General features: G+C 38.8%; 1 protein-coding gene and 1 non-coding gene across 2 annotated transcripts; one reads left to right on the top strand and one right to left on the bottom strand.

Annotated features, from left to right (window-relative positions):
• Positions 1–13,746: 13,746 nt before the first annotated feature.
• Positions 13,747–14,303, top strand: LOC110906694. Its single transcript, XM_022151792.1, has 2 exons — positions 13,747–13,925; positions 13,970–14,303. The coding sequence occupies exons 1-2, from the start codon at positions 13,747–13,749 to the stop codon at positions 14,301–14,303; spliced, it is 513 nt and encodes a 170-aa protein (XP_022007484.1).
• Positions 14,304–21,857: 7,554 nt separating this feature from the next.
• LOC118486948 lies at positions 21,858–21,964 on the bottom strand. The gene has a single exon (XR_004880115.1). It is a non-coding gene; the product is annotated as a small nucleolar RNA R71 (small nucleolar RNA).
• Between the last annotated feature and the right edge of the window lie 2,551 nt (positions 21,965–24,515).

Here is a 24,515-nt window from a genome sequence, read left to right as displayed (position 1 = left end):
AACTCGGAATTTGATGATCCGAATTTGCCGGCCCCACTACCCGAGATCACATTCCGTCTGTTCGGCGAGGTGTTTCAGATGTCGCTTCATCAATTTGCCGTCACCACCTTTTGGACGCTGAGGAGGTTCAGATGACTCAGATGGCTGAGCAGTAGGGCGGCCAGGATGATGTTGAGGTCTCGCCTCGGCATGAACAGGGGGGTCATCAGCATCCACAGAGAGCTTATCGTGCGGTTAGGTTGCCTCGGTCAACCAACCGTCTTCTCAATAGGATTTTGCATAACCAGGATGAGCAGATGCGGCTTCTAACATCTCACGGTCGCCAGATGGACCAGTTGCATGATGACATGGGGTGGATGATGACATGGGGTGGATGATGACCGACATGGGTGAAATGTATAAGCATATGGGTATGTCGTTTCCACCCCGTCCACCACCACGAGTTTATCAGGGTCGGGGCCCATTTTATACGCAGCAGCCCGACCCGTCCATGCCATCCTTTACTTAGCCCATCCCGTCCATATGCTTCAGGCCCGTCCTATTCTCAGCCCGACCTTTGGATGCAGCGTTTTCCTCAGTCCGGCCAGACGATGCCGCTCTTTCCTCTGTTCGACATTTCCATGCATGTATGTTATTTTGTTTTTATTTCATTTTTTATGAACAATTTTAATATTATGTAATGATTATTTTGTTTAAATTTTTTATAGGCTCCGGGCACGTCCTGTATGCGGCACAACCCGTCGCCCTCTATTAGGCGTGGCCCGATGAGGAGTCTGATGAGGAGTCTGACGAGGAGTTTGACAAGGATTGATGACGATAGTGGTTTGTGATGTTTTTATATGATGCAATATTGTACGAACAATTTAGTTTTTATGTTTTGATGTATGAATGATTTAATTTTCCGTTTAGTTAGGATATGTTTGTTTTGGTAAGTTATAATGTATGTATATGTTTAGTTTGTTTGGATTGCTTAATTTAACTATGTTGTTTACAAAAAGTTATAACAAAAAAAAAACCATCACCTTTTTATAACAAAAAAAAACTAACTCAAATTAAAAAAAAATAAAGTTTGCTAAGAGCAACATGGTGTCGTGGGAAAGAAAAATTCTTCTAGGGTCGTATAGGGCAATACACTTCCTCTGGTCCCTAATCATTAGCTGAAAAGCATTTGAAAAGTTGTCTAATAGGAAGCGTATAGATCAATATGCTTGGGCGCAGAGGAACTATATAGCCCAATACGCTTCCTGTAGGGTTAGATATGTACAAATAAAAGGGGGGGGGGGTTGTGGGTACTGACAGCCTTAAAACATAGCCTTAGCATTGACGAAGATTGTAAAAAAAAAGTCATTAATGTTAGAACGTGTAAAATAAAAGTAAGAAAAATTGCCGACTTGTAATTGCGCCATCCTTCCATAAAGAATCTAGAAACTGAAAGTTGAGTTGTCGTCTATATCTATATATATGTACGCTTTATATTCATATCATTATATATTCAGTGATGAATTAATTTAGTAACTGAAAATTTATATGATTAGTTCTTGCATTCACGTTCGGGTTTCATAACTTTACTTCTCAAATATGCCTTTCTTTAACCACCATTCTCTCTGCATCATACTTGTATCAAAGAATTTTGAGAATTGCTTCTTACGTCTTTCTTGTTCTAGGATTGGAGTCTGATTAGTAGGCACATGCTTATTCGGTAACTTTAGTCTTCCTAAGAATGTAGCTTTTTGTTTTGACGCACTAGATGAGTTGGTACCAAACGGTACTTTGTGACTTCTTCTTTATAGAGCATGAGATGCAATGATGTTTTTAACATTAGATTGAAGCCCTAAACATTTTGTTAAAAATTTGAATACTCAAAAAGATGGGTGATGAACTTTATGATGCCATTCAAGGCATGAAGCGGTAGTGGTTGAGTTGAGTTGAGTTATGGTAACCAGTTAAAGTTGGCATAGTGGACATCAAGATAACCCCCCCCCCCCATTAGACATGAGCACAGGCGAAGTTCCTTCAAAAGAAAATATGTAGGGAAAAAATTAACCTAACACGATTAGTCTTACCAAGTTTAGCAACTAAAATAAGGTTCTTTCTTATTTGAGGAACACATAGAACGTTTGATAATGAAAGTGGACCAAAAGGAGTGTGTAGTTGAGTGTTATCGGTGTGGGAAGTTGAGGAGAGTCTTAGCGTCTCCAATGACCACTTGATCAAGGCCTCAATGCTTAGACGCACAAGAGTAAAACATCCAAGTTAGTGAAACTGGGGTGGTGTGAGTGGCAGCCACTTTGGTAATTGGATTCATTGTTGCAACCAAAGCAATATTGATTTCACGAAGGAACCGGGCGAGCTAACGAAAATCTTTTGCCACATGGCCTGATACATTGCTAAATTGACGATAAAAGGAGTTGTGATTTTAGTGATTACCTTTGTTTTGAGTTGAAGAATGAGTCTATAGTGGGCGATTTTGTTTTGATGGGTTGAAGAACTCCTATGTCGACTAAGGATTGGTCCAATGGTTTGGGTGCTGGCTGTGATTCGATTAACAATGCTCGCTGTTGTCAAGGATAAATAGTGATGTACTCCAGTCGAAGGTTTAGAAGAAAAAAACAAAGAATATGATCTATTCTAGTTCGAGCTAGTGATGCTCTAATACCATATATTAGTGTACAAAATTTGATTGAGAAAAAGATGCTTACAACTGAATTGCAATGGTGTGTTTATTCATAAGAATACACAAATGTGCTTTGTCTAATTCTACACTTAATACTTAATGCTTGAATAATTAAATGGTAATTACTGAGTGGAGTTGACTTCTTGACCATGTGACCAATGACTATGACTTACCCTTAAAACCAAGGTCCTTCGGGACTATTACTAAGATAATCGTTCTTCGTTTTCATTGATCAAGATTGTATATTTGATTTACTTGATTCACGGATCTGATAGAAATGATCATCGTCGCTGTTTATATAGTTGCCAAAATGAATTGATGCGTCCGGCGTCCCATTCTGATACGATTTGAAGCAACCACTCATTTAATCAAGGATTAATTACGTATCAAACACACTAAGTTTTGCTAATTTCATTTTGTACCTTTAAACTTTACTAGCTGACATCTCACCTTCCTCAGACCTCACCAATAGCTTTGTTATTTGTGGGACTTACTGGGTATTCTTGTTGTTGTAAACTTTACTAGCTGACATTTAACTCTAAATTTAACTTCAACGGATGATCTCGATTAACCCAACAGTAAACCCCTTAATAGTTTTGGATAGTTTACTCATTTCTATAAATCCCGTAAATTTTGGAAATGTGGTCTTTATAAGAAATTGATCAACCATACTTTGTCTATTACAATAAGACATATAAATACAAGGAGAGAAAGCTAATTCTAAGGAATACTTTTAATAACAAATATATGCAAGGCTATAATGTGGGAGAAAATCACTCAAACGATTTTGATTAATTAATGTGATGGACTTGATTTTCTCTTTGATCATCTTGAGTTAGTCATTTTCCTTAATATGCTCCCAAAAGATGGACGACCCGTAGGATAAGTCCAATCTTGGTTAACCGTGGATGAGTGTGGTATTTAAGAAAGAGAAGAAGTTGATGAAGTTGAAGATGTAAATGGAGATGAAGTAGATGAAGCAAAATAAGATATATTTTGTCGGTTTTTTTATAGGGTGAATGACACAAAGGATGGAAGATTAAAGGTGGAGTTCACCCAAAGAATGATGGTTGCGGCAGTGATAGGATTATAGGTTTTGCAAAACCTATGTGATATTGACGGAGAAGTTGTGTTTGAAGATGCAACCATGTGTAATGGTGATGTAGGTCGAAGCTTTTTTTTTATATTTTTTTTGGAGAAACGGATGGATGGAAAATGGATTGTAGGTGACAGAGTGTGGTGGAGTTTGTGGAGAATAGATGGTTATGGCGACAGCAAGAGTGAAGGTTGCGTTATGCATGTATTCTATTATGATGGTTATGGTCATGTGTGTGGTGGAGAGGAGTAATATTATGATTGTAAGAGATATTACTTGAATATAGAAAAAAGAAAGGAGATTTTGTGTGACCTTTGGTAAAAAAAAATTGAAATATACGAAAGAAGAGAAGGGTTGGGATATTGAAGTGGGAATGGAGGAGAAGTCATTGCTAATAGTAGAATTGTTTTGGAGTGTTGGCCAAAGAAATGATGGTTGCAGGATCAAGAGCTTCTCGGTGGAGATAAGTGCTCTAATACCATATAAGAAATTGATAATTCTAAGGAATACATTTAATTACAAATATATGCAAGGCTATAATGTGGGAGATAAACACTCAAACGATTTTGATTAATTAATGTGATGGACTTGATTTTCTCTTTGATTATCTTGAGTTAGTCATTTTCCTTAACAGTCTTTGTCTAAATGAATGTATTTTAACTTACAGTTAAAAAGTATAAATTGTATAGTACAAAGGATTAGGATTTTCTGGCGATTTTTTAAATCCCATAAATTTTGGTGTCTCATTGAATTTTCATTTAGATCTAACAGATGATTGGATTTTATTTGGTAGCATCCCATGAAACCAAGCAATAGTTGAAAATTTGTTACTCAAAAAGTTAAGATGGTTTCCAAATTTGTTTAGACATCCTAATCATAGTATTAAGTTAGGTTTAGTCCCCTTTAAGAACATAAAAGGTGGTTTCCAAAACCGTTCTACGTAAAATTCCCGGAGGTATTCAAACTTGAGCGTGAAAAGGATTGTGTGGTAGCTGATCAAGTAAGTCTAGGTGGTCCCGGTTTATTGTTCAACTGGTGCTGGTTGAGGTCGGACTTGAGTACCGTAGAAAATCTTCAATTGCAGCAGCTTATAAATACAATCGGATGGATAAATTTAAGCCATGGTAAAGATAATTGGTATGACAACCCGCATAATTACAGGGTACTGTACAAATTAATTAACCATAATTATGTGCTTAATGACTGTGCTTGATTACATCTGACGCTCTAAACTGCTTGCTGATTTATTTTATATACATACACGTGCATTCTTTACATACAGTCACTCCAATTATTTCATACAGACTCTTAGTGACAGACCTGATGCACAAAGCACAATTAGCACAGTAAGTAAGCGGATAACTCGGACACATGCTAACAATGCCAGCACTTAGACAGATACTATTTTTAGGCCAGTATGGGCCAGGGATAAAACACTACACCAGTATGGAGTGTAGGGAAGTGAGGACCATAAGACTATGTCACTAGGTGATAGTTTGAGTGCAGGAAAGTGCCTAAAACGCAATTTAATTACAGAATTCCGCATTTTTAGTAACAATTCAGCTTTTAACACACCCATATTATACAGAGCATTGACTAAATGGTCCTGGACACTTTCCTAAGTGTTGGAATTAATTTCGTTACAAAAAGATGCACAAAAGACGCTTTACGGGACAATTAAACGCTTTAATGGAACGATGCGAAACCGAACAACAAGACATTACCCGAGACACGAAAATATTGTCAGAAATATTATTTTATCATTCTTAATTAATTTTGGTCACAAAAATCCCTATACACCATGTAAACATGACATACACCCACTACACTTGGAAATACCCTTAACCTTCTAACTTAATACCTATTAATTAACAAAAAATTACACTTTACCCCCCCCCCCAACCAATTTTCTGCCATGATTAGTGAAAATATTTTGTTTAGATTATGTAAAAGAGAATCTTATTTCTTATTGGCCAAGGGTTAGGCAATGATATTTATATAGTTAGAGGGTGCATGTTTCCAAGGATCATCATCATTTCCTCTCAAGCTTACACTCAACCTCTCTCCTTCCCCCCTTAATTTCGGCTCACACCCCCCTCCCCCTCTCTCTCCATAACCGAATTCACCACCACATTCCTTCACCACCTCCATTTTCTTCTCCAAAAGCTCTCATTCAAAGATTGAGGATTCATCCATAGAAGTGCAAGATTGAAGGTGTTCAAGGAAGCTTGATTCAAGTTTTGTCACCAACATTTCACCATCATCTCATCCTAAGATTACTACCCTAGCCTTGTGCTAGTAGTAAGTCTCTTCACACTCTTGTTTCACCTTGATTCTTGTTATGTTTTGTTTGAATGTTCATGTCACCCAAAAGCTTAAACACTAAAATGCTGAACTTAACTTTCTACATAAAAACCATATATAAAAAGGTTGTGTGAGGTTGAAATCTGAATGGTTTAGGGTTGGTTAAAGCATGATTGAACTTTTAACATTTGTTCATCAATAAACCATGGTTAGGATCTTTGTTTATGCACTTTTAGTCACTTCTACAATGTAAACGGCTTGCTGAGTTGAATTTCCAGCCAACTTCAACAGGCTGTAACGGGATCATTTTAAATCGAAAAACGGATTTTCTGAATCCTAAAATGTGTATTTTGGAATAACTAAACAAATGGCACTGTAATCGTAATTTTTTGAGACCGTTTACTATTTTTAAAAGACTATTTTTGGACAGCAGCTCAAGCTGCATTTTTACTGCAGAAAAAGTGTGTTGTTTTCGAAGTCATAACCTGAAACCTGAGTGAAACCGACTCATGGAATTTTTACAGTAGAGGGACACCGTTTTCAGGACGACCCTCCAACTGGAATTTCGTCAAACGGACTTACGGTTAATTTTTAGTGAATATTTCCGTAAACTGCAATCAGAAAGTAACAAATCTGATTGCAGTTGAGAAAATGATTTTCTATAAAATATGGGTAACGAACTGGACTTTGATATTTTTACACAATAAATTTTGGAACATGTATGATATTCTGTAAAAATTTGGTAATTTTTAGAAAAGGTTAACTATTTTATAAAAATCCTCGAAAACAGTCCGGTTTTGAGTAATGAAGCTGAAATAAAGTAAGTAACGTTTTGTTTGTCGATACGTCGGTTTGGTTATTGAAAAATGAACTATTGGATATATGTAAAAGAAAATGATATGCTATTTAAGCATGGACACCTCTATTTACAGAGGAGACTCTGCCGAAATTTTCTGAAAATCCGAACACTTAGTAAAATATTCGAGAAAAATAGATACGAAATAGTTGTCTAACTATTTTTATAAGAACGATAGTTAAGTTAAAATAATTATTATTGTTTAAACAAAATAATACCTAAGTAACGCATATCAAAACACTAAACTCTAAGCCAAGGCACGGCCCGTTCGTCTAATAGACATTAGTACGTTGTAGGTTGTCGTGTAGCAGAAAGAGTTACCACTATGGGCCTCCGGCCTCATGGGTGTGGAATACATGTTTACAAATTATTTCAAACATTTTATAATTGGTATGATTTGCTTAAGGAGGGGTTTTTATTACGCGATCAAGTGAGTGGTGGGCATGACACTTAAGGCCATTAATCCTCATAGTAGGACCACGGGACATGAGTGATAGATCTATTTGGGTGTAGCGAGCCCACACCCATGAGGCCGGAGGCCCATAGTGGTAACTATGTCTTCATACCGGAGACAAATTTGCTAGGTTTGAGTCTTCCTGCATCATTCACATATACTATTGGATTTGCAACCCAATGATGATCATTTTTCCTTATTGCTACATACCAGGGACTATTTTATTTACAGACATATTAAAACGGTTTATATACACAGACTTACACATGAACTCGCTCAACTTTTTGTTGACTTTTTAAACTACATGTATTTCAGGGAATTAATTTGGATCTGGCAAGTGATGCATGATTAGCTGCGTACTTAATAAGGATGTCATCCGGAGTCGTAGGTTTGGGAAGTGTAACTCTTTCCTGGACGAGTTGCATGTCTCAAATCCTTGTGTCATTGATAGCTTTTCGTCGAGTCTTATGAACTCTTTTTGAACAAGTCATGTTTTGTAACGTATCCTGTGGTTGATGTTTTTGTTTCAAGACAATATGTTATGCATTTTTAACTATTTTAATGGACGAACATCATATGTTTTTATCATATAGCATGTGGTGATTGTTGCTATGGTATTAAGAAGTCACACCAACTAAACCCACGCTTCCGCAAAAGCCAGGGTGTGACAATTGGAGCTGGAATTATGATGATTCTGGAACATTTAGAGTCGCAAGTGTTAAAAAGTTGCTCAGTTCATATAACAGGGTGCCGCCCAGCAGAATATTTGATTGGAATAATTGGGTCCCGAAGAAGGTGGCAATTGTGGCATGGAGAGCGGAGATGGAACGATTACCGACAAAGTGTCATTGAATATACCGATACAAAACCAGGTATGTACGATATGTGGGGAGTATGAAGAGTCGAGTGAGCATATTTTCGTTTCGTGTCATTTCGCTCAAATTATATGGCAGAGCATCGCGACTTGGGTTAGGATACCTCTGATAATCGCATTTGAAGTTAAGGCTCTGGATGAGGTGAAATCATTGGCGTACTTGTGGTTAAGAATCGGTCGAAGGAGAGGACATTATCATGGGAGGAGTGGAGTCGGTTTAACTTTTTTGGCTAATTTATATGTAAGCATGTACTTGTATTGATGAATGTCTGTAAGTATGGCGTGTAGTATCTTGCTACAATGAATAAAAATTTTTGTCGGCCGTTCAAAAAAGAAGTTCTTAGGCTTTGGGATTATATCTTTTCGTTTTTGTTTGATGATAATTAAGGATTAAAATACATCATTATTGTAACATGACATTACTACAAAATACTAGATAACTAGATTAGTGTCATTGAAAGGTCGAGATTATGGTCAGAATTTTCGGTTTAAATGGGTTTCGTGCGTGCCATTGAAATGCAATATTTTTGTTGGGCAAGCGGAAATGAATAAAATTCCTTCTCGTGAGGCGTTGTTTTACCGAAAAATTAATATTGGATCACGGGTCTGTTCGTTTTGTAACTTCTCAGATGAGTCAACAGCACACTTGTTTACAGGTTGTGGGTTTACAGATGACGTTTGGAATCAGATCGGACGATGGTGCAGAATGGATAATGTGTTCGCTTTTCAGGTTAGAGACCTCCTTTTACTTCACAAATCGGTGCAGGTTGGAAAAAAAGGGAAGACCATTATCCAAGGGATTGTGATGATTACTATGTGGTTTATTTGGAAGGCGAGGAATGACAAGATCTTTAACGGTTATCAGGTGCTTTCGAAAGATATTGTGGCTAGTGTTAAGTCTATGTCTTTCTTATGATTGAAACATAGGGCTAGATATATAAAGACATTATGTGGGAAGGATTGGGTTTTATACCCTTTGTAACATATATAAGTTAAAACCAATAAAGAAAAGGTCTAATAACTAATTTGAAGCCATTTTTTCATAACATATATAAGTTAAAACCAAACATCTCCCTAGTCACATACAGATCATTATAAACTTTTAAAACTCAGACTAACATATAATTTTTCATTTATTTATTTCTATTAATATGGTGTAAAACATACATAATATATCTCGCCACGTTGAAATGTTTAGCATCCAAATCCAATAAAGAGACTTCATTAAGTAACCCTGACGCCACAGCCACCAAACCTAACTGGAACCATTCAAGCAAGAAAGCATATGACCCTAACGATCCAGGTGTGGTGAACTCGCTTTAATATGCTTGGGTTCACTTGAATTTAAATCCACTATTGGATGCCTTCCCTTTGCATATGGGCCCAGCTGCAAAATATAACACATGCATTTCAGACGGATTAGTGATAAGGGGAAGGATTCACTAAAAATTGGATTTTGCCTAAGTGGTCTAAGAAGGATTGTGATGATTACATGTGCCACTCCTAATAAGTAGGAATGAAGGGCATTTTGGTCCTTATAAATAGGAGTGAAAATGACATGTGGCATCCCTTTGTTTTCTAAAAATACAACAAAAAATATCTAATACAAAAAAATCTAGCACAAAAAATCTACAAAAAAATATAGCACAAAAATGTAGTAAAAAAATATAGCACAAAAAAAAATCTAGACACCCCCCCGCCCCCCCAAAAAAAAATTAGTGTACATTCCTCAATACGAAGTGTATAGCACAATACGCTTCCTATAGAGTTTAAAAGCAATAAATGCTAAACCAATAGGAACCGTATAGGCCAATACGCTTCCCATTCGCTTGCTGAAACCTGATGCTCTCTGTCATGCAGGAAGTGCAGAGAGTGCAGACCTAATGCTCTCTGTCATATGAGATTGAAATTAAAAAACGAAAGGAAGTGTATAGCTCTATACAGTTCCCCTGATTGAAAGTAGATTCTTGTAGTCAGAGTAGATTCTAGCATTTGTGTGTGTCAGTAAGATACATCCCTATTGGAAGTGTATAAGCCAATACGGTTCTTCTGGTCCTTAAAGGAAGCATATAGGCCAATACGTTTCCCCTGATCCCTTAAACCATTTCTTTTTAAAAACTCCCTGCCTCCATTCCTTAACAAATCTCCAAAACATCACACGGCTCTCAATTTTAAATCCAAAGAACAAGCCTCTTGTATAGCTTAATACGCTTCGTTAAGAGGCATTGCTCTAGAACAATCAAAATATCAATAACAAAATAATGATCTTTCAATATGAACAATCAAAATCAATATGGAATAAAACAAATCAACCGGATTCAAAACGTAATATTCTACAAACGACCACAAAATGAATTTTTTTAACTTACCGAATATAATTTTTGTTTTGATTTGCTCTGTTTCAAACCCGAACCGATATAGTTAATTTTGGGTTTAACACATTTTTTTAATAATTTTGCAGATATTACGTTGGACGATGAGATGCATGTTGCGGAACTTCTCGATCCATGGGCCGGTGATGATTGTTCACAATATTCATATGTGGTGTACCCTGCCCGAACGTACGAAGCTAGCTGGTTCAATAAACTTAGGGATATGAAAGTGGGGTGCATGAGGGGGATATATTGGGATTCATTAGAGACATGTGGGGTGGCGAACACTGTGCGGCAGGTTATCGGGCAGGATAGCCCGTGGGATCGTTTGTTTCGAATCAGAGCTGGGTCGTCTTATTGGCCGTTGATGGTAGAGTTTCTCTCCACATTCCGCTATAGACCTCGACCGGCTGACCGAGCGAACTCGGAATTTGATGATCCGAATTTGCCGGCCCCACTACCCGAGATCACATTTCGCCTATTCGGCGAGGTGTTTCAGATGTCGCTTCATCAATTTGCCGTCACCACCTTTTGGACGCTGAGGAGGTTCAGATGACTCAGATGGCTGAGCAGTAGGGCGGGCAGGATGATGTTGAGGTCTCGCCTCGGCATGAACAGGGGGGTCATCAGCATCCACAGAGAGCTTATCGTGAGGTTAGGTTGCCTCGGTCAACCAACCGTCTTCTCAATAGGATTTTGCATAACCAGGATGAGCAGATGCGGCTTCTAACATCTCACGGTCGCCAGATGGACCGGTTGGATGATGACATGGGGTGGATGATGACATGGGGTGGATGATGACCGACATGGGTGAAATGTATAAGCATATGGGTATGTCGTTTCCACCCCGTCCACCACCACGAGTTTATCAGGGTCGGGGCCCATTTTATACGCAGCAGCCCGACCCGTCCATGCCATCCTTTACTTAGTCCATGCTGTCCATATGCTTCAGGCCCGTCCTATTCTCAGCCTGACCTTTGGATGCAGCGTTTTCCTCAGTCCGGCCAGACGATGCCGCTCTTTCCTCTGTTCGACATTTCCATGCATGTATGTTATTTTGTTTTTATTTCATTTTTTATGAACAATTTTAATATTATGTAATGATTATTTTGTTTAAATTTTTTATAGGCTCCGGGCACGTCCTGTATGCGGCACAACCCGTCGCCCTCTATTAGGCGTGGCCCGATGAGGAGTCTGATGAGGAGTCTGACGAGGAGTTTGACAAGGATTGATGACGATAGTGGTTTGTGATGTTTTTATATGATGCAATATTGTACGAACAATTTAGTTTTTATGTTTTGATGTATGAATGATTTAATTTTCCGTTTAGTTAGGATATGTTTGTTTTGGTAAGTTATAATGTATGTATATGTTTAGTTTGTTTGGATTGCTTAATTTAACTATGTTGTTTACAAAAAGTTATAACAAAAAAAACCATCACCTTTTTATAACAAAAAAAAACTAACTCAAATTAAAAAAAATAAAGTTTGCTAAGAGCAACATGGTGTCGTGGGAAAGAAAAATTCTTCAAGGGTCGTATAGGGCAATACACTTCCTCTGGTCCCTAATCATTAGCTGAAAAGCATTTGAAAAGTTGTCTAATAGGAAGCGTATAGATCAATATGCTTGGGCGCAGAGGAACTATATAGCCCAATACGCTTCCTGTAGGGTTAGATATGTACAAATAAAAGGGGGGGGGGGGGGTTGTGGGTACTGACAGCCTTAAAACATAGCCTTAGCATTGACGAAGATTGTAAAAAAAAAGTCATTAATGTTAGAACGTGTAAAATAAAAGTAAGAAAAATTGCCGACTTGTAATTGCGCCATCCTTCCATAAAGAATCTAGAAACTGAAAGTTGAGTTGTCGTCTATATCTATATATATGTACGCTTTCCCTTGTATGGTATCATAACCAACTTCAAATTAATTCACCACTTTTAGGGGCTGTTTGGTAGCCTCTGAATGGTTATTAAGAGGCTACCTCTTAATAGAACTATTAAGAATTTACCAATGAGAAAGTAAAAGAATGTGACATGTGATGATTTACCATTCAGAGGTTACCTCTTAATCATTCAGACTTGAGGTTACCTCTTATTCATTCAGAGATTTTAAACCATTAAGAGGTAATATCTGAATGGTCATTAAGAGGCTACCAAACAGCCCCTTACTTTATATTGATATCATTATATATTCAGTGATGAATTAATTTAGTAACTGAAAATTTATATGATTAGTTCTTGTATTTTTGTAGAATTGATCATATTTTTCTTCCTAAAATTTGATGACAACTTACATAATTTGGTTTTGAATAAGGATTCTAATATGTTGTTCCTAACTTTGGGTAACTATATCTCCAAGAAATTTGAAATCTGATATATAAATTAATTTTGGATATACTTTCAAAATAAAAGAAATCTTGGATATATAAAACAATCTGATACTCGAGATCAATATTAGAACAACTCGAAATTAGCTGAGTTTATTATTAAATACTTTTGTTTTATTTATGTTTTATAAACCTAACTTTAAAATAATCATTCAACTAATTATTTTGATTGATTTAAAATTTGCTTAACTGAAATAACATTTTTTTCAAGTTCTCACTTCTGCCCAAAGGTGATGTGTTTACTTATGACGTTATTTAGTGAACTTAAGCATAGTCACTTAGGTGTATATTCTTATTATATGAACAGGCATAGTGTAACACTTGCCTTATTACATTTGTTTATATGATGTACACATGACTTCTGCCTAAGATGCATGAGGGTTTCATTTTCTGTCCAAAGGTGATGTGTTACATTCATGTCTCGCAAACTTTGACTTGTGCCTAAAATTATGGTGTTTCAATTTCTGCCCAAAGGTGATGTGTTACATCTAATTTGCAGAGTCTGACTGTTCATAATACTTGTATGATTGGTCATAGCCAATGCGAAAACCGTCATTCAAGTAGAACCTTATTTAAAATTGGTGTGTATAAATAACGTTATCACAGCTTCCTTAGTATAATGGTCTTAATTTCCGCCTACCTTAGTTTTAGGTTACCCATAAGTCACTATAACTTCTTCTTTTGCATTGTATCTTATTCTTCTAATTTTAATCCACTATCAGCTCCTACTATGGCTATTGATACTTTGACTGGTGCGAACTATGCTTCGTGGAAGGATTCTCTTGACCTTACTCTCACACTCATGGAGTTTGACTGTGCACTAACTGAAAACGCTCCTCCTGCTCTTACTGATAAGAGTACTAAAGCTGAAAAACTACTCCATCAAAAGCGGGAGAGAGCTAATCGCTTGTCTCTTATCTACATAAAAAAAACTCGATAAGTCCTGCTATCAGGGGAGCCATTCCTGACGCTGCTACAGCTAAGGAATATTTGACTAATGTGGAGGCTCAATTCCAAGGGACGTCTAAGGCGCAAGCCAACACCCTCATTCTGAAATTGGTGACTACAAAGTATTATGGGATCAGCGGTATTCGTGAGCACATCCTGAAAATGAATAACATGGCCCAAAAGCTCAAGGGATTAAGCATGGAGATTAGTGATGGCTTTCTGGTGCATTATATCATGACGTCTCTGCCCGCATCTTATGAAACATTCAAAGTCAACTATAACCTTCAGAAGGACCAATGGAAGATGAACGAGTTGATTGCTATGTGCGTGCAAGAATAAGAACGTCTGAAACTGGAGAAAGCCGATGTTGCTTACCTGACGACTGCTAACTCAAGGAAAAGGAAGAGAAACTACAACAAGAAGCCTAATGTAAAGGTCCAAAAGCGGGATGCAGGTTCAAGTGCTTCTGGCTCTAATAACTCCAAAGGGAAGATTCACTGCAAGTTCTGCCGTAAGGGGGGACATAAGCAGAAGGACTGCCCGGACTTTAAGGAGTGGATAGCCAAGAAAGTTGATAATCTTTTCGTGATACTTGAGTCCTTTAATTTAAATGTTCCATCTAATTCTTGGTGGTTTGATTCTGGTTCTATGGTTCATCTAACCAATTCCTTACAGGGATTCCATACAATCCGGAAGCTGGAAAGAAACCAAAGAACGCTTAAGCTGGGAAATGGAAAGCCGCTATTAGTCAAGGCCGTGGGAACATTAGATTTAGTTATGAAAATTGGTTTAACTATTAGACTTTATGATACCTTATATATTCCTGAGATTACTCGGAATCTTGTATCAGGACCAAAGTTAGACGTAGACGGTTTTCTTGTTTCTCATGGTCATGGCAAACTTACTATCAGTTTTAATTCTCAAATATTTGGTTATGGCTTCTTGGATGGTGGTCTCTATCGATTAGAATTAGATGATGATTTTTCCAAGTCTTTGTTATCATATAATATTAATGAGAACTTAACAAAGAGAAAACGCAAACGAGACTTATAAACTTCATCCATGTTGTGGCATCAACGTTTAGGCCACATTTCACGAGAACGCTTAACTCGACTCGTGAAGGATGAGGTTTTACCACCTCTCGATTTCAATGATTTTGGAACATATGTCAAATGCCTTAAAGGTAAAATGACATCAGCGAATAAGAAAGGTGCAACTAGGAGCTCTAATTTATTAGAACTCATTCATACTGATATTAGTGGCCCTTATAACATCGCTGGCATAACTGGGCATACTTCATTTATCACGTTTATTGATGATTATTCACGTTATATGCACTTGTATCTCATTAAAGAAAAATCTGAATCTCTCACAACTTTTAAAGACTACAAAGCTGAAGTTGAAAACAATTAGATCGTCAAATAAAAGTTGTTAGATTAGATAGAGGAGGCGAATATTATGGTTGACATACTGACATAGGTTAGGCTCCTGGTCCATTTTATGAGTTTTGTAAGGGCCAGGGGATCGTGAACCAATATACTATGCCCGGTACTCCTTAGCAGAACGGTGTTGCTAAGAGAAGAAATAGAACCCTAATGGACATGGTACGCAGTATGTTATCCAACTCAGGTTTACCCTTATTCCTCTAGACCGAGGCCTTAAAAGCAGTTGTTCATATACTCAATAGAGTTCCTTCGAACTCTGTCCCTAAAACTCCTTATGAACTTTTGACAGGAAGGAAACCGAGTCTTAGATATATGAAAGTATGGGGTTGCCTTGCCGAAGCTAAACTTTATAACCCTTTCTTAAAGAAACTGGATATGAAAACAACAAGTTGTTTCTTTATTGGATATACAGATCACTCAAAGGGTTATAGATTCTATTGTCCCTCCTATGTTACTTGTATTGTAGAAACCAAGCGTGTCGCGTTTCTTGAGGACTTTAAGGTTAGTGGGAGCAGTGAAAATCCTTACAATGATTTACAAGAAGTACTAGACGCGGGGGGAGATGCTCGTCCATTTCATTACCTCCTATTACTACTCCTCTTGTACTCGATGCTGAACCGCATGTCACTGCACCACCTCCAACTCATTCAGAGTTAAATGTTGCTCTGCATGTACCTTAGAATGAAGGACCCTCAAATGTCGAAGTTGAGAATCAACCTAGGAGATCATCTAGGGCGAGAAGGCCTACTAATTTTGATGATTATGAAACCTACCTAGCTGAAGCCGTATCAGATGATGGAAAGTTTACCGATCCTACCTCTTACAATGAAGCCATTAGCAATGATCAGTCTTCTGAATGGAACAAAGCTATGATTGACAAGCTTGACTCCATGAAGAAAAATGACGTTTGGGATTTGGTTGAATTACCCGACGGTGTTAAACTCGTAGGATGTAAATGGGTCTTCAAAACAAAACTAAATCCGGATGGAAGCATTGAATGATATAAAGCAAGATTGGTTGCAAAGGGTTACACTCAGAAAGAGGGAATCGATTATCAAGAGACCTTTTCACCTGTCTCTCGAAAAGATTCCTTAAGGATCATCTTGGCCCTAGTAGCTCATTTTGATTTAGAGTTGCATTAGATGGATGTCAAGACTGCTTTCCTCAATGGAGACTTTTATGAGGACGTGTTCATGAAGCAACCTGAAGGGTTCAAACCTGAAGGTCAAGAACATCTTGTTTGCAAGCTGAAGAAATCCATATGCGGTTTGAAGCAAGCATCACGTCAATGGTATCTTAAGTTTGATGAATTCATGAAGACGCAAGGCTTTATGAAGAACCAAGTGGATCAATGCACCTGCCTCAAGATGAGTGGGAGCAATTTTGCTACTTGTCCTTTACGTAGATGATATTCTATTGGCAAGTAATAGCTTAGATATGTTGCATGAATCGAAGCGCTTACCCTCGCATAACTTTGACATGAAAGATCTCGGAGAGGCTTCTTACGTTATTGGCATCGAAATACACCGAGATAGGAGAAATAGAATTTTGGGCTTATCACAAAAGGCTTACATTGATCGTGTCCTTAGTCGATACAACATGCAACATAGCTCTCCCTCTGTAGCTCCAGTAGTTAAAGGAGATGTTTTCGGTTCTTTTCAGTGTCCGAAAACTGAGGATGAAAAGGCGCAAATGAGAATGATACCTTATGCCTCAGTAGTTGGGAGCCTCATGTATGCTCAAGTCTGCACTCGTCCAGATATCGCTTATGTTACAAGGATGCTAGGCCGTTATCTGTCTAACCCTGGCCTTGATCACTGGAAAGCAGCGAAGAAAGTACTTCGATATCTTCAGGGGACGAAAGACTATAAACTGACTTATAGAAGAAGTGACGTTTTGGAAGTGGTTGGTTATTTTGATTCTGACTTTGCAAAATGCAAAGATGACAAGAAATCCACTTCAGGGTATATCTTTATGTTAGCCGGTGGACCTATTTCATGCAGGAGTCATAAACAACAGCTAACTTCAACATCCACTATGATGGCAGAATACATTGTTGTATATAACGCTACCTGTCATGGAATGTTGCTAAAGAATCTGATTACTGGACTCAAAGTTGTTAATTCCATATCTAGACCATTGAAGCTGTACTGTGATAACTCAGTTGTCGTTAACTTCTCGAACAGTAACAGTTTGACCGGAGCTGGATTATATCTTGATACAAAGTATTTGTTCGTACGTGAACGTGTTGAGGAAAATAAGCTTTGTATTGAGTATATAAGTACGAAAAATATGCTTGCGGATCCGATGACTAAAGGTCTCCCACCTAAAGTATTCGAAGAACATGTTTTGAAGATAGGCTTTTGTAAAGACCTTATTTAAATGCATATTGTACTTACTTTCGTTTAATGATAAAAATTCCCTCATTTGATTTGTTTGTCTCTAACTACATTTCGCTAGCCTAATGACGTAAAGACTATTATTATACAAATCATCGTTTAAGGGCTTACTTGTAAATTGATCCTTACTTTGCTTAGGTTTTAAATTTGGGATTGTAGTATGATTAATGGGGCTCCTGAGTTGAATAACTGACTCAACGATTGTATTTTTCTGCTGCAATTTTGGTTTAAAACAAAAATGAGTATTAACTCCTGATCAGGCTTACCTAATACTCATAATAAATGATCACTCGGCCAAGTGGGAAAATGTTAGCGTAAATTGTTTATTTAATTATTTATTAAATAATTTATGGTGCCCTTATTGATCATTTATCTAATAACCAGATCAATATTTACCTTAATATCCCTATAAAATTAATTGGGCTTTATTTGATGGACGTAAAGGCCCGTACTAGGTAATTAGGGTTTCCCCTTGGGTGAAGCATATAAATACAGGTTATTGGGAACCATAAAGACACACCATAAAGTTTACGGCCCCCCTCACTACAATCTGTTATCATCCCTCTCCATCCTAACTGCTCAGCCTAAACGGGAACCGATCAAGAGGGCTTCTTCTTCATCTCTAACCACTACTGGATTATCAGGTATATCAAGATCCCTAAAGTGTTTTTCCATTAGATATTAAAAGAACTAATTAATAAAATCAACCACAAAACTAAAATAATTAGTAAGATTAAGATCCAATATTAACAAGTTCTATCAATCAATGTAAAACACTAAGGGCATGTTTGGCTTAACTTATTTTCAACTTTTCCAAAAGTCTTTTTGGAAAAAATAAGTCAGAAAAACCTGACTTCTAGCTTTTGCAAAGGACGTTTGCCTTCAAAAGGAAAGCCAAACACCCTCAAAAGTCCTTTTTTCCCTTCAAAAGTCCTTTTTTCCTCAAAAAAAGGAACCCCAAACACCCTCTAAATCATCAAACAATTAGGAAAATACATCCTTTTAAGGTTTTGATAATCAAATAAGATCTGTAAGTAATTAATCAATTACCATATTATTAACATCCAACTCACCGTCTTCCCAAACTCCTTTGGAAACAACCTCCGACAAAGAACTAGAAGACGACCTCCGATCTTCTCTTTTAACACAGTCACCATCTCCATCTCCATCGCCATCCACATCTCCGCCGCTTACGCCATCACTGGATACCTCAATTATGAGGTCTTCTGACTCGCAGGAATCCGGTGGAGCTTAAAATCAAACAGAAGAAGTGAAGGAGAGACGACGGCGAGAGGTGGTGGAGATCAGCATGTGTATTTAATTGAACAAATGAGGTGAAGGAGGGACGGCAGCGAGAGGTGGCGGCGGCAGTGGGGAAGCCAGAGGAGAATGGGATGGTGGATGATGTGTGTAAAATGCAACATATAAATCACATCAATTAAGGCATAAAACTAACCCTTTTTAAGTACTAATGTTGGAAAAAGAGTGTTTTTGTCTTTCTTTTGTATTTTCAGAATGAAATGAGCTCAAATTCACAAAGGAAGCAAAAAGACAACTAATTCTAGCATAAATACAAGAAAAGGAATAAAAGTAGACTGCCCGGACCCTAAACGGCATCCTCCAAAGCAAAGAAGAGAAAGCAGAAGCCTGAACACGCCCCGTGTCCAGCGGACACGGGGCCGTGCCCAAGAAGCAGCATAAAAGACAAACCTATAGAAGCTTCCATTGCCCACCACGGGGCCGTGTCCAGCGGGCACGGGGGCGTGGTGAAAGTACAGCAGGCGCATTAATTGTAATTGCGAATTACAATTAATGAGGAGAGAGAGTGTCAGACGGGCACGGGGGCGTGTCCAGCGGACACGGGGCCGTGCCCAGCCTTCTGTTCAGCCTATAAATAGGAGTGCTTGGTTTCATTCCATCTCATCCCTTGGCACACCACCTCTCTCACACTTCATCCACCACCCACCACCACCATAATACCATCATCTACCACCATCATCCATTGTCCATCGTAGAGTGTGTGAGTCGTCTCGGGATCCAAGATTGATCGTAAGAGTTCTTGACAATCAAGGCCATGTTTGCCTAAGTCTCTTACATCACTTGGTGAAGACAAGTGTTTAGTATAATACTTTTTATTTTTAATCTTTTGCACTTTTTATTTGGTTTTGTATTAATGACTTTAATAACTAGTTACTTATGTTGAAGGTGATCTTTCCTTATCGTTTGTCCGTGGTGTCTTGGCATTATTTTACTGTCTATATAAAATAAAAGATTTTCACCATTCATATCTCCACGGTCGATATGGAGGTATGTTGGCTACCTGGTCGGGGGTTAAGGGAACGGTTTGGTAAGGGTCTTGCTCTTGTTCAGCGTTTAGAGGTCCTGCTTGGGACCTGGGTCAAATTTAGTAGGATCTCCTTCAATGCCCATAGGTATTGGATGGCGGGGATCCAAACTCTTTGACCCCCTCATAAGTTAACTACTATTAATACTATAACCCGGCTATTTAGGACTGTATCCCTGCTGACTCAGACTACTTAGCCGAGGGTAACGTCACCGCCGAAAGCGGGGCCTACCACAATTTGCATTAATAACTTAATTCATTATCTTTCAATAATCCAACCCTTTAGGATTGTATCCTTGCTGACTCAAACTACTGGGTTGAGGGTAACGTCGCCTTCAAAAGAGGGGCCTACTACAATAACTAAGATAATCTCTTAAACAAGTGCAAAAGTGTGAAAATAATCAAAGGTTATACTAATACACGTGTCAGATCCAAGTGATTCATCTTGCCTATCTGTTTTTATTTTATTTTATTTTTCAGCATTTAGTTAGTTTTTACTTTCTTAATTTAAAAAACATTTTTCTAACTTTTTGATTTGATTAGACGTTGAGGATAAACCGGTACTAAAAGCTCTTGTGTCCTTGGACGACCTCGGTATCTTACCAACACTATACTACGTCCACGATGGGTGCACTTGCCCATATGTGTGTTTAGTGTTAGTAAATATCGTGTTTTTATAAATTTAAAACTTGGCTAAAAGTGTAAAAAGGGCTTAAATATACATCTAAAATATATCGCACTACACACGCATCAAGTTTTTGGCGCCGTTGCCGGGGACACAAGGATTTTAAGAAAGTTAGGAATCAACGGCCCAGAAGCGGAAGTTGAATCAGTTGCAGGCTATAATGTAGAATATGCGCGGGATGCGGCCTAATCATATTTTTATTTTTCTTTTTAATTTTTAGGATTTTTCTTAGTTTTTCAGCTTTTGCAGAGCTCAGCACGGGGCCGTGCCTGGTCGGACACGGGCCGTGCCCAGCATTGTTACTGGCAGTTTTTGTTTTCCAAGTTACAGAAGGCTGACCACGGGGCCGTGCTGGTGCAACACGGGGCCGTGTCCAACTTCCAGTAACTGGGGATTTGGGAAACAATCACTGAAACTCTGACCACGGGCCGTGTTCGCTCAACACGGGGCCGTGGTGAACCTTCTGACCAACATTCTTTTCTGTTTTTATTGCAGGACTTGGAACCCGACGCCAACCTTACGTAGTGTATGAGCTCCAGTTCTAATAAAGACATAAAAGAACCACTAGAAGAACCCGAACGCTTTCTCAGAAAAAGGTTAAAAGCCAAAAACCAAGAGAAGGTTTCGGGTGATCCACCTCCAATGGCGGACCAACGTACCCTTATGGATTATCTACGACCCACCGTAGGTAATCTAGGCGCCGCTATCAATGCTCCGAATATCGAAGCTGATAACTTCGAACTCCGGCCGCATTTGATACAAATGCTCCAAAACTCCGCAACCTTCCATGGGCTTGCGGACGAGGATCCCCCTCTACATATAACTAATTTCTTGGAAATATGTGATACCTTTCTGATCAATGGAGCATCAAACGACGCCATCCGCCTCCGTATGTTTCCCTTCTCACTAAAAGACCGAGCGAAAGCTTGGCTCAACGCCCTCCCAGCTGGATCGGTAAACACCTCGGATGAACTAGCCCAAAAATTTCTATATAAGTATTTCCCTCCCGCTAAAACTGCTAAGTTAATGACTGAAATTAATACATATTCACAAGAGGACGGGGAATCCTTATATGAAACTTGGGAAAGGTTCAAGGAGCTATTACGCAAGTGTCCCCATCACGGCCTCGCAATATGGCAACAAGTATCCACTTTCTATAATGGATTGTTGCCACACACTAGGCAGACACTTGATTCTAGCTCCGGGGGACTTTTAGGTAATCGACGCCCACACGAAATATATAATCAAATTGAGGAAATTGCTCAAACCAATTTTCAATGGCACACCCCCCGGGGAAATAAGTCGATAGCCCCGGGCGCCCATAAGGTCGATGAAAGCACTTCTTTACAAGCCCAAATCGAGGCCCTTTCTTCAAAAATAAAAAAATTGGAAATGACAAAAACAGTCTCGGTTATGGCTTGTGAAGGGTGTGGTGGGTCACATGAAAATTGGAGTTGCATGAAAGAAACAGACGATCAACAAGAAATGGTAAACTACATTGATAATAGACCTAGGCCGTCGGGTCCCCAGCGGGAACTTACAACCAAGGATGGCGAAACCACCCAAACCTTGGTTGGAGGGAACCCGGCAATAGTAGTAACCAACAAACCCAACGAACAAACTTTCAGCAACCAAGAAATGAGTCACAAAATTTCACTCAACAACAAAGTGGACGAGAAAGGCTCGAAGATACTGTATCTCGCCTCGTCTCAGACACTGATAAGAAAAACTCGGAAAGATTTCTACAATTAGAATCAAATTTTAGAAATCAACAAGCTAGTATTCAAAACATAGAAAAACAATTAAATCAAATAGCTCAAAATTTTTCCGAGAGACCGCAAGGCGCATTACCTAGCAATACCGAAACGAACCCAAAAGCGCAAGTTCATCTCATCACACTACGGAACCGCACCGTAGGGCCTGCAGAAGCGCTGCCACCAACGGAGGAAACAGTACCCACATCTCTGCATGAAAAGAACTCCCCTCCGTCACCAGAGCCTACCAAGGCTCCTCGAGTTCCATACCCCGGTAGGTTAATTCGTCAAAAGACCAATGAGCAATTCGCAAAGTTCGAAAGTCTGCTAAAACAATTGCATGTCAATATTCCTTTTATCGAAGTCCTAACCCAAATGCCCAAGTACTCTAAACTCATGAGGGACTTCCTTACACATAAAAAGAAAATTGAGAACTTGCAATTAGTCAATTTAGGCGAAGAATGCTCTGCCCTCGTACTCAATAAACTTCCCCAAAAGAAAATCGATCCCGGAAGCTTCACGATTCCTTGATCAATAGGAGAATCGCCCGTTCGTAATGCCTTAGCCGACCTTGGGGCTAGCATTAACCTCATGCCCTCATCAATGTTTAAAAGACTTGGCTTAGGAACCACAAGCCCTACAAAAATGAGCATACAACTCGCTGATCGATCCGTCAAATTCCCACAAGGTGTCATCGAGAATGTCTTGGTAAAGGTAAGCAGATTCGTTTATCCAGCTGACTTTGTCATACTCGATATGGAGGAAGACACCGAGGTCCCCCTTATACTAGGGAGACCCTTCCTTGCCACCGCTCAAGCAGTGGTAGATATGAATGACGGGACACTCACCTTGAGGTACGGGGATGATGAAGTGAAATTCAGGGTTGGGAAGAGAATAGAGGACGACGACCCGGTCAATTACATGAAGGTTATTGATTCGAGCTTGGATGCTGCTCTCCGACGGTGTAACATGGGACGCCAGACATCCCACTCAGAAAACATATAACCTCGCATTGGGTCTAGCCAAGGACCCTTATAAACGTGGCGCACCACGGAGGCATTCCGCGGAACTATCCTTAGTTAGTTTAATCTTTTAGTTTTAATTTGCAGAATAAAACACACTCATGGTGGTAATGGATGAAAAAGGGAACGAGAAAAATGGACCCATGCACAAAGAACAGAGCAACCCGACACAAATCTCCATAACAGAAGGCTCAACACGAGCCGTGCCCAACCAACACGGCCCCGTGCTGAGCCACCTGCAGAAAAACACCCAGTTCATGTAACTGGACACGGGCCGTGATCAGCGGACACGCCCCCGTGTCCAGGCTTCTGTCTTAACTCTTTAATTTCTGTTACTGGCACTTGACCACGGGGCCGTGCCCGGTCACCACGGGGCCGTGTCCAGGATGCCAGTAACATAAATCTTTGCTTTTTAACCCACTTTTACACATTCTAATCAACCGAAAATATTATTTTTGGGATACATTGAGGACAATGTGTAATTTAAGTGTGGGGGGATGCTAAAACCTTGAATTTTGCAAATCCTAATTACAAGCCTTACACAAAACTCTATTGGAACCGCTAAACACCCCAAATTTTTTCAAAAACTTTTCGTTTTTTTTTTACTATTTGCTTGTCTTGGTTTAATTTGGGAATAACAAGTTCTAAAAAGGTTATATTTTTACAAATTTACAACCGATAGCGTCGTGATAATAAAGAACCAATATAAGAAAATTACGAAATGGCATAACAAGTCTAGTTAAAAATTCGATTATATATACTTGATCACATTAAAAACCCATTCCCACAAAAGTGAGTTTTGAGCCTTTATTGAGCATACAAATATACATCTTTAGACTAAATGCTCATTTTTCGTTTCTTGTGTGAATAGCCGCTTGGTTCTTACAACTCTAGAACTTGCC

This window comes from Helianthus annuus, chromosome 14 (assembly GCF_002127325.2).
Source record: "Helianthus annuus cultivar XRQ/B chromosome 14, HanXRQr2.0-SUNRISE, whole genome shotgun sequence".
Classification (NCBI taxonomy): Eukaryota; Viridiplantae; Streptophyta; class Magnoliopsida; order Asterales; family Asteraceae; genus Helianthus; species Helianthus annuus.
The sequence above is the reverse complement of the archived record's forward strand: the minus strand, read 5'-3'. Positions and strand labels throughout refer to the sequence as shown.

Coding starts and splice junctions, on each gene's coding strand:
- LOC110906694 (XM_022151792.1), top strand. CDS start 13,747: ATGGCTATTGATACTTTGACTGGTGCGAACTATGCTTCGTGGAAGGAT. Junction 13,926..13,969: donor CGGGAGAGAGCTAATCGCTT/GTCTCTTATCTA, acceptor TCCTGCTATCAG/GGGAGCCATTCCTGACGCTG.